Source organism: Abramis brama (assembly GCF_963993115.1).
Source record: "Abramis brama genome assembly, chromosome: 1".
Taxonomy (NCBI): Eukaryota; Metazoa; Chordata; class Actinopteri; order Cypriniformes; family Leuciscidae; genus Abramis; species Abramis brama.
Genome location: NC_139963.1, coordinates 19,466,605 through 19,478,237, shown reverse-complemented (window position 1 = coordinate 19,478,237; position 11,633 = coordinate 19,466,605). Strand labels below are relative to the sequence as shown.

Here is an 11,633-nt window from a genome sequence, read left to right as displayed (position 1 = left end):
ACTGTCCGGTGTACACTAGCGCCATCAGGCCGGTGCGGAGCCCTGCTCCTCCGCGTCGTCTCACTCGTCAGACGCTCTAGCATGATGCTGTTCTCTTGAATGGCACGCTCTAATTCGCCTATACTTTGCTCCATAATGGCGTCTTCGAAACAGCCTAAATCCCACTTCTGACACCAATGTAATAACTGCAGTTATTAAGCGTGGGAGCTGACTGGAGCGTAAACTACTCTATTTACTTTTACTAAGCTAATTACTAACGCGAGCTAGAGCACTCATGTCCCATACACCGCTCGACCATGAGTGTCTCAGCAAGTGGAGCATCAGTAGCACGAACCAGCAGGAGGCAGTACTGTTATCTTACTCTTCTTTTATTCAGAACCACAGAATAAGAACTGCACAGGCAAAACCCCATCTTACACATCTCTTACCACGACGGTGAGAACCACATTTTTACATAAAGCAGTAAATGAACCAAGAACACTCAAACTAACTCAAACATAAACACACATAACTTTACTAACACAAAAACCCAACCATCTTGCTTAAATAACGCATAAATCAACCCCCAACAAACAAATACCCATAATGCACCTAGCTGCTAGCGCTGACTGCCAGGTCATTACAATATGTTTGATCATCATTCGGACCTGGTCCGAAACAGCAGACTTGTAGGCTATTAATAAATAATGGATACATACAAGCAGATGACAAATACGTTATAATAACCGTAATTAAACTACTAAACCATACCTGTTTCATCTCTATACAGCACTCTGACTCTGTAGGCATTATTGTCCGACTCGAAATGAACACCGTTACTGAGAGTTTCTGATATTATCATCATTCCGTGAGGTGATATTGTCCTGAGAGACTGAGCGCGAGCTCATGAAGCTCCGCCCCCTGGGTCGTCCAGCCCCTTCCACAGCCAATATCCCTCTGTCCTCCTTTTCTTCGCTAACCGAGGAAGAAGTATCTACACTTCTCCTCTCCAGTCACCCTACCACCTGCTCTCTTGACCCCATCCCCTCACACCTTCTACAAGCCATCTCTCCCACACTTCTACCATCACTCACACACATCATCAACTCATCCCTCCATACTGGCACCTTCCCTACAGCATTCAAGCAGGCTCGGGTTACTCCACTGCTTAAAAAACCAACGCTAAACACATCATTTGTAGAGAATTACAGACCTATCTCTCTCCTACCATTCATTGCGAAGACACTTGAAAGAGCTGTTTTCAACCAAGTAACATCCTTCTTGTCTCTAAACAACCAGCTGGATGTCAACCAAATTGGCTTCAAGAAAGGGCATTCTACTGAGACTGCATTACTGTCAGTCACAGAAGCCCTACGGATCGCAAAAGCTGCTTCCAAATCTTCAGTCCTCATTCTCCTGGATCTGTCTGCTGCCTTCGACACTGTGAATCATCAGATCCTTATGTCCAGCCTCTCATCACTGGTCATCACAGGAACTTCACTCCACTGGTTTGAGTCCTATCTCACAGGTAGGTCCTTCAGGGTCGCATGGAGAGGCGAGGTATCCAGAGCACATCAACTGACCACAGGGGTTCCCCAGGGTTCAGTTCTTGGTCCCCTCCTCTTCTCCATCTACACTACATCACTGAGACACATACAGGCACACGGTTTTTCCTACCACTGCTATGCTGATGACACGCAGCTCTTCCTCTCATTTCAACCAGATGATCCCACAGTAGCTGCACGGGTCTCAAGCTGTCTGGCGGACATCTCCACATGGATGAAGGAACATCACCTGCAGCTCAACCTGGCAAAGACTGAGCTTCTCGTCCTCCCTGCCAATCCGTCTCTTCAGCACGACTTCACCATCCAGCTAGAGTCATCATCAATCACCCCATCAAGGTCGGTCAGAAATCTTGGAGTAACGTTTGATGACCAGCTGACCTTCACAGATCACATTTCAAAGACAGCTCGATCATGCAGGTTTGCACTGCACAACATCAGGAAGATCAGGCCTTTCCTAACTGAGCATGCAACACAACTTCTCGTCCAGGCCCTGGTCATCTCTAGGCTTGACTACTGCAATGCTCTTCTGACTGGACTTCCATCATGTGCAACCAAACCCCTACAGATGATCCAGAATGCTGCAGCTCGTCTTGTCTTCAACGAGCCCAAGAGGGCCCACGTCACTCCTCTGTTCATCTCTCTGCACTGGCTACCTCTCGCTGCTCGCATCAAGTTCAAAGCATTGACGCTTGCTTACAGATCTATCACAGGCTCAGCTCCCTCCTACTTTCACTCACTCCTACGAGTCTACATCCCTACCAGACGCCTACGATCGGTCAACGAGCGACGTCTCGTGGTTCCATCACAGAAAGCCACAAAATCACTTTCCAGAACATTCTCATTCACAGTTCCATGCTGGTGGAACGCTCTCCCCACCCTCATCCGGAATGCAGAATCCCTGACAACATTCAAAAGACAGCTGAAAACCCATCTCTTCCGCGAGCACTTAAAAAAAAAATTCCTTTCCCTTTGAAACATCACTTATCAGGCTTATGCTACTCTGAATAATGCCTGAACTTCGTATTTTGAGCACTTCTTGCGTTGTTGTTGTTTTTGCCTCTTCATGATGACTCGCTTAATTTAGTCCTAATTTGTAAGTCGCTTTGGATAAAAGCGTCTGCTAAATGACTAAATGTAAATGTAAATATACATTAAGTTAATTGAATTGGATGATCGATATGAGTCCCTCTATTGTTCTCAGTGTGAAAGATGGCTTTCAAAATCATACAGCCACTGTTGAAAAGGGTTCAAATATGCAGAAGATGCTAGAAAAGCAAAGAATGTGAGGAACCTGGAGGATTTTTCAGGACAAACAAGAGACTCATGAACAACCATCAAAACTGTCATTAATCATCCAGGTAATAGTACACAGAATTAAGATTCAACACTTTTGAATTGCTTCATTTGTGTAAATTCAGTTCATATTTTGTCTTGTGGATTTAATTTAAATATCTGTTATGTAAAAGCGCTTATTCAGGACAGTATGCAATTTTTTATGATTTCTCTATTAAAAATATATATATATTATTAGCATCTTGCATATTCTGCAAGGGGTATGTAAACTTATGAGCAGAACTGTAGAAAAGAGCAATGTAAACCATCTAGATCAATTTCTGCTTACAGCTATGAAAGACATTTAGCCAGGGTGAATAAATGACGATGAATTTTCCCTGTTAAGTTCTTTCGAAAGTCTGCTTAGCTGTCTTTCTGTCGGTGCTTGAAAAAAGAAATAAAAAACATCAACATTACGAAGGAAGGAGGCTACTTCGAGGTGAAAAATAAAATGTGCCCTTATGCACTAGGTATATGCCTCCAGTTTTGATCTTGCTTTACTCTCTGTTTCCTGAAGGGGGCACTGTGTGACCTGTATGTACTTCACATCCTTCAACCTTTCAATGACTAACAATTAGTTCACATCATTAATAAGACAAATCTCACTGTGTATCGTTATTTCCTTTCACAAACGAGAATATGGTATGAAAACATATCCTGGGGACATGTTTTGGCTGGTCAGCAGTTGTAATTTGTCAGGATGTCATTTTCCAGAGTGATCAGTCACTTGAATAAAGCAAATGTGTCAGCATATGTAACTCAGCAAATGCTAATGGTTTGCTTTCTCAAGATACATAATGCTGCATTCCAGAAAACTTGGAATTCCTCCACCTTCTAATTGAAAATAACTAGGCCTACTGTAATCATGGTCATGGTTGGACCATCAGTTTGTAGCTTGTGCAGATTGATCAACCCCAATTTTCATAAGACACAGCATTTGACATTATTTCCAATTAGGCGGTGACTAACATGACCTTCAGTAGTCATTTTAGTTAACACTTTATCTCGATAGTCCACTTTAAGTTACTTATTTTTTCTCCCTCGGTAGAAATTGTATTTTTTTTAAATCATGTTTTTATCCCTCGGTAGAAATTGTACTAACAATGGCTTTCCAGGCCCAGCCCATCGGCTATCCAGTCCGGGCTCCCCATAGCCTGGGGCTTGGGACAAAAGGTCCACTTATCACCCATTTTCAGCGGCCCTGGCACTTTATAACACAATATAATAAAATGATAAATAATTCAATTTTTGTTCTGCCATGACAGAGCGTACGTCATGCATTTTCTAAATGACAGGACTTGCTACCTATTTTTCAACCCATGTTTATTAAACATTATGGTGGCAATACATCCTTAAAGTTATTTCCTGCTGACAAACCCCTCTTAAAATGTTTTGCTGATTTCCCAGTCTGGTATGTTAGCTGGTTTTTGGTCTCTCTCTGTTGGTCAGGGCTGCTGGGAGACCATCTTAAACCAGCTATCAGACCAGCAAACCAGTTTAGGCTGGTTCAAGCTGTTTCAGCAGGGAAGACTTGTGTTGTTGTGTAGTCATTTCGTCAGAAAAGCTTTTATAACTTATGACACATTCTGACACGCAAACGTTTATCATTCAATAAACATGCTCTGATATAGATGCTACAGATGATGTGAAACAATATATTTTAACTTCCGATTTCGAACACCGACTGTGTATTTTTTCTTGACTAAATCCGTCACAGTTTTGATGTCGGCGCTCGCTCGCGCTCTCCAGTCTGTCACTGCCGCTGCAGCATTAATAATCTACACACTCCATCACACACACACACCGACATAAACTGACCAGAGCTCCAAATAATATTACAGACTGCGTGTCCAAAGGGCACAGCTGCAGGCACAGCAAAACATTTGCAGGAATGATACTGGACAACTGCCAGACACCAACATCTTGGTGCATAGCCTGCACATGGAGAAAAACCGACGCTAATAGGTGGTCTGCCCCGAGGAGCCTTCAGCAAACAGCCCGATGGACGAGGACACACCGCGCTGTTTACACTGAAACGCGCTAAACGCAGAACAACAGACGAGCGGAAATGTTTCCCCGCATCTGTGTCTTAATCCGACGCATCTGAAGTGAGGCAGAGAGAGAGATGACGCTGTGGTTCATGATGCATCGGAGCACCGTCATACCTACTTTTCTTTAATGAAGCGATTTTGTCTTTATTTACTGTACATTCGCTGTGTCCTGCAGTAAATCTGAAGCCTTACGAGTAGGATGAAAGTGTCGGTATTTGTCGTGGTCATGTCCTCGGTTTTATTTAATCCCAGTTTTGCCTTCAGTTCGCATTTCGACCCAGGTGAGTGAAAACATGGCACATTCTGACACGCAAACGTTTATTATTCCGTAAATGCGCTGATATGCTACCGATGATGTGAAACAATATAGACTTTTTTTAATTTGTCTTGAGGAATTTGCCACATACATGTTTTTACCATGCTTACCATGTTTCAAAACATTCATATAAACACAATAAATAAATAATGAGTACATATAGGCTATATATATATATATATATATATATATATATATATATATATATATATATATATATATATATGTACTCATTATTTATTTATTGTGTTTATATGAATGTGCTTCATATTTTTGTTCTTGCTTCAATTAATACTTTTTAGCTGTTTTCTAATTAATAATATAATTGTGATGCAGATTAAATGTATTACAACATTTGTTATTGTGAATAATGCATTTATCAAAAGACAACCTGCACGTGCACGTGCATGCATTCTGCACTACAGGGAGAGAGTGTGTTTTGCACATTTGCAGTCGGACAGAGCTGACTTGGCATTCGTCAGCCAGAACTGTTGTGTTCCTCTTCTTGTGTGTCCTGTGTTCCCAAGGCAGTTCCGTTGCATAACGTCTGTGCTTGACATATCTGAGCACTGCTGTTTACTTCCTCGAGAAGTCAGCAGCCTGTGGTGTCTCAGACACTGTGAGGGTTTGTGGTTGAAGGCCGACCTGTGACACTGAGATTCACGTGCATACCCCCCCCATCCCCCCCCCTTTGTGATGTCTGCTTCAACATAATGAGGAATCAAGCAGCTTAAAGCTCGCTCTGCATGCATGCCCGGTGAGAGAGACCCAGCCGAGCAGAACGCAGTGGGGCAACTTGGCTGAATGTCTGCAGTCGGATCACACCGTTCATTGCATGCGACGTATACAGCATGTGATGCACCTGCGGGTGTGCTGAGACCATAGAAAAAGCAGAGCCGTGTGAATTAGGGTGACATAGGTGAGGAGAGAAATAGGTAGTGCCGTAAACGAAGCCAAAAGTGTCCCTGGCCCAAGTGACGTGCAGCATACTAATGAATCTGGGGTGCAGAGGGAGTCAGCTTGCTTCTATATCGCTCTCGGTTTTCACTGTCTGCGATATGCATTTTGCATGCAGATCAGCGTTTGAATGGCTCTCTGATTGGGATGCTGTAACAAACTATTATGCAACACTGTAATTAGATTGGGCGATATGAGGGCCACGGACGGACACTCCCAATCACGGCCGAGGAATTAAAAAGTCTGAAAAGATGCCTTGACCGGCGCACAGTCCTGTGCTTGATTCAATTGCACTTTTTGCATTCCTGTTTTCCGAGGGAACTTCCACTAACCGTAACAGAATTACCTGAATCTCTCTTGAGTGTTTAATGAAAGTAAATCAGAACTAAGTGAGGATATGAGTTTCCATATATGATGTTTTATTATCAAAGTTCGGGAGAAGCACGTTCATATAATAAACCGATTATCATGAGAGGAGCTCATCCAGTCAACTCAGTTAGCATCAGGAGGTATATATACACATGGGTCCATTAGTACATGGGTCACATGTTATAGTCACATGGGTCCATTTTCTGAAATTGAGGTTACATCATCTGAAAGCTGAGTAAATAAGCTTTCCATTTATGTATGGTTTGTTAGGATAGGACACTATTTGGCCGAGATACAACTATTTGAAAATCTGAAATCTGAGAGTGCAAAAAAATCGAAACATTGAGAAAATCGCCTTTCAAGTTGTTCATTTATGTTCGCGATTGTGCTGCATTCACTCACAAAAATGAATGTTTTATATATTTACGGTAGGAAATTTACAAAATATCTTAATGGAACATGATCTTTACTTAATATCCTAATGATTTTTGGCATAAAAGAAAAATCTATAATTTTGACCCATACAACGTATTGTTGGCTATTGCCACAAATTTACCCGTGCGACTTGTGACTGGTTTTGTGATCCAGGGTCACATATGAGTTTTCCAGCAACCCTCCACCACCCCATCTCCTCACTTACTATTTCTATCCCAACCTGGGATGGGGGGGTACTCTGGGGTCGGGCCAAATTCCGAGCTGGGAGCCCTCCCCCTGGACAGCACGCCAAATACACATATCCTTTACTCCATTTAAGTATTTGTAAGTGTGAACTCGTGAATTGATTTACAACGGGTTTGAGATGATAGCAGTGCAGGAAGGCCATTGGCCAAAGGCTGGAATAAACTTCACGAATTTTGGCCAGATTTTGCCCCCCGATTTACAGTCTGGACGAGACGACATCAGTTGCTGAAAGTCAGAGCCAGTCTGCAGATTTGAGTTGACAGATTTCACAGAACATCATATTCATGCTGGGCACGGACTATCACAAACGTCAGACTATGAATCCATCCTGTCGGAGCATTTAAAACATGTTCGATGTTTTGAGCCCATTTTAAAACACATTCCCCCGGTTCCACAGACAAGGCTTAAAGGGTTAGTTCACCCAAAAATGAAAATTCTGTCAGTAATTACTCACCCTCATGTTGTTCCAACCCCTTAAGACTTTCGTTCATCTTAGGAACACATTGGCCAACATCACACACATCACACACATGACCGTTGGCCAATAGTGAGCCTGTACACTACGTCAACAGCTTAGGAGAATGACATGGAAGAGAAGAGATGGCTGAATAAAGCCTTTTTTTTTTTTTACGCACAAAAAGTATTCTTGTCGCTTGATAAACTTAAGGTTGAGCCACTGTAGTCACTTGGACTATTTTTACGATGTCTTTACTAACTTTCCTGGGCTGGCAGATATCAATTACCTAGCAGCCTATGAAGGAGTGAGCCAGCTCTCAGATTTCATCAAAAATATCTTAATTTGTGTTCCGAAGATGAACGAAAGTCTTACGGGTTTGGAACAACATGAGGGTGAGTAATTACTGACAGAATTTTCATTTTTGGTTGAACTAACCCTTTAAGCCTCGTCTGTGGAACCGGGAACGAAAGCTTAATTCTGGCTTAATCTAAGCCCTATCTGTGAAACCAGGCCTGATGGTTTTCATTTGTTAGGCAACGAGGCATATGTTTCTGCGTGAGTTGTTGTGCTCAGAATGACTTTATGCAATGAGATCCACAGTCATGTTTGATGCCCTGTTTTTTTGTGTTACCTTTTACAAAGTTGTCAACTGTATGATGCCTAGCATTTTAAAATCTGCTCAGATTTTGAAAGTCGTGTAGTATATTCTAGCCTTAAGGCTGTAAAGATTCCCATTTGCTTTATGAGGACATATTTAGGGTGACTGTAGGCTGGCTGGGTGATGTACATGCTTTAACAGGCTGGAGTCAGCAGCAATCTGTTACTCTGACTGGCCAAGTAATGGGATTGAGAATCAATGTTTCAGTGGCAGTGGATGGTGTGGCTTGCGATGCGATAGGAGACCAATCAGTCTCCCACTCTTAGGATCTTGGACATATGCAAGGACATGGCAAAGTCATCCGGATTATAATGGTACAGGGCAGTTTGCTTCATCACATTACAGAAGTTTGAAAGTCAAGTGCTGTTTTTAAGGTTAGGACTGTATTAGTATAATGTATGGGGTTGGGAATCGGATAAGAACTGGTGCCATCTTTTAAAAAATATCATAACATGTCAGAGCCATAGCTGTGTTGGAAAGTGCTCTGCCATATGGTGCGGTTGCACTCTGGACGACCCGATATATAAATCAGTACACAATGAAAATGAAAATCATTGTGCTTTGCAGTACAGCTTTTTTACTTCGTTGCCTAGTGTAGTCCAATTTACACAGTTGGAGCGATTTTTCTCTGAACCTTACGTCATTACCTTTCACCACTACCGTATTAAAGCTTGTGAGAGTTAGACATACACAACCGTTCAAAAAGTTTAGAGTCTTTTGGAGAAATTTTGATTTTTATTCAGCAAGGATGCATTAAATTGACCAAAAGTGAAAGTAAAGACATGTATAACGTTACAAATATTTCAAATATATCATGGTTTCCACAAAAATATGAAGCAGCACTACTGTTTTTCAACATTGATAATAATATGAAATGTTTCTTGAGCATCAACTAATCATATTAGACTGATTTCTAAAGGATCATGTGACACTGAAGACTGGAGTAATGATGCTGAAAATTCAACTGACATCATAGTTACATTACATACATTACATTACATGCATACAAATATATTCAAATTGAAAACAGTTCTTTTAAATTGTAATAATTTTTCTCAATATTGCGGTTTTTACTGTATTTTTGATCAAATAAATTTAGCCTTGGTGAGCATAAGCGACTTTCAGAAAAGTCTTACTGAGCCCAAACTTTTGAATGGTAGTGTAAAATCAGTTTAATTACAGGTTATTCATACTAGAATTAGTTAAAGATAGTCACAACTGAGTTTGTTCAAATAAATTGTGTTTATCTAACAAAAAACAATGAAATCACTTTAACATAGAACCAGAATTGTTATGTACAATCTGAACCAGAATCTTTACATTCCTCTCACAATTCCATCCCTATGTTTAGGGTTTATGGAAGGAACCACATCAAAGCATTCAAAGTTGGTCTGTTAGGGCAAGACTTCTTGCTTTTGTCAGAATTTGTAGCCATGCTGCATTCTGATGGTTATTTACTGGGTTCTCAAAGCCAGGCTCTATTCGTGCATCCTATAAAGCCACATGTACCGCGGATGTGGTCGGCCTGGAACTGTCTGTGAACCGGGCTTTACTGCTCCACGTTCACAACAACAGAATCCTCAGACACTGTTAGAAGGACGATTGCTCAATACTTCAAAGCCTGCATGTGGTTGTGACTGTTTACTCCAGTTGACTGTAAGTTTAAGAGGATTTTGTTTTATCCCAGTCTCTCTCCGATTCAAATTGCTCAGGTTTTTCTGTTTTAGATGACAAACAAATAAAGAGGCGGTTGTGTTGGGAAAATGTAACTTATGTGAAGTACAAGATGAAGGTCGTTAGACAGAAATATGTAGTATGTGATAAATAGCAGTAAGATTCAAAATAAATGATTCCGGCATGTAATGCAGTTCATTGGTCTAACTGTAGGCAGTTTGTGGTTAATATAGTGTAAATATGCTGACTTATATGCAAGGGCATTAATAAAGAATGTGCAGTCAATGACTTAAACCGTGGCTCATTCAATGAGAATTATTATTTTTTTAAAGATGGATGCTGGAAATAAATGCTGCTGATTTCTTCTATATATTTAGTTCTCTTTTCTCTGATGAAATTTAGGTTTGAGTGTTCTCTGCTATAACATGCCACTTTTGTCTACAGATCGATACTGTGTTGATAGACCTATTAATGGCGTGAGTTTACATCTTCTGTTGTTTTGCTAAAGAAATACATGCGCAGGTCTTCACTAACATGGTGGCAGAAGGTGTTTGTATTGTGCACCTGTGCACAGAATCAGCACCATGGACAGAGTCACGTCTAAATGCAAGATTTAGATTGAAAAACATGGTGAATTGCTAAAGTTCAGAGTCAAAGGAATCCCAAAGCTAGATTTCAGGCCTCTTCTGAACCATAAATAAAATCAATAGATTTACAACCAGTACCTGAAGCAAATAAGCTATTTCCTTCCACACTTTTACAAATGTTCACCCCCCCCCCCCAAAAAAAAACAACTATATATGACTGAAGCCATATATGACTTTCTTCTTTCAGCCAAACACAATCAGTTATTATCAATCAATTATAACTCTGATTGTGTTTGCCTGAAAGAAGAAAGACATATACACCTAGGATGGCTTGAGGGTGAGTAAATTAATAATTTTCGTTTTGGGGTGAAAATGTTCACCTAGAAATGAAGATTCTGTCATCATTCGCTAACCCTCATGTCGTTTCAAACCTGAATGACTCGTTCCTCTTCTAGTCAGATAAAGACATTATTAACGTTCTCTTATCTTTTTGTTTTGTTCATCCATTGAAAATCTCAGTAATCTACATTTTCATGTGATCCATATGAGTCTAGCAGTTTAATCCAAGTCAGAATCGCTTTATTTGATGGTATTAAGTTTTAATTTACTATTAATGATCAAATAAAATAAAAATAATTATTTTGTTTTCCATTAATAATTTTGATGTTACAGTTTTATTGGATATTTAATTGAACATGCTAATTTACTTTATATCACATTTGTCATCTAATACTCAACTAAATTAATCTTTAAAATCACCTTTAAATGTAATATTTATATTTATCTAAATAAATATACATCAACATGTTGTGATGCTTAAATCCACCAAAAGCAATTCAAATGGTTGATTTTAGTTTTAGTTGTAATCTGTGGTAACCCTACAGCATACTATAGAATATTAATATCAGATATGAATCAGTTATCAGGCAGAGTTATAACATCAGTGCATATCTCTAGTTTCTTAAGACTAGACATGCGTGATATATTTCATATAATTACTTTAACCT

General features: G+C 40.3%; 1 protein-coding gene across 2 annotated transcripts in view; it reads left to right on the top strand.

The window, feature by feature from the left end:
* The first annotated feature begins 4,631 nt into the window (after positions 1 to 4,631).
* aatka (apoptosis-associated tyrosine kinase a) overlaps positions 4,632 to 11,633 on the top strand; it is a 54,282-nt gene continuing 47,280 nt past the window's right edge. Inside the window, exon 1 of one of the 2 annotated variants that reach the window (XM_084117122.1) lies at positions 4,632 to 5,208. In XM_084117122.1, the coding sequence (XP_083973248.1) occupies positions 5,127 to 5,208 (82 nt within the window). In that variant the 5' untranslated portion in view covers positions 4,632 to 5,126. The remainder of the gene's footprint in view (positions 5,209 to 11,633) is intronic. The other variant, XM_084117124.1, reaches the window with a different exon arrangement.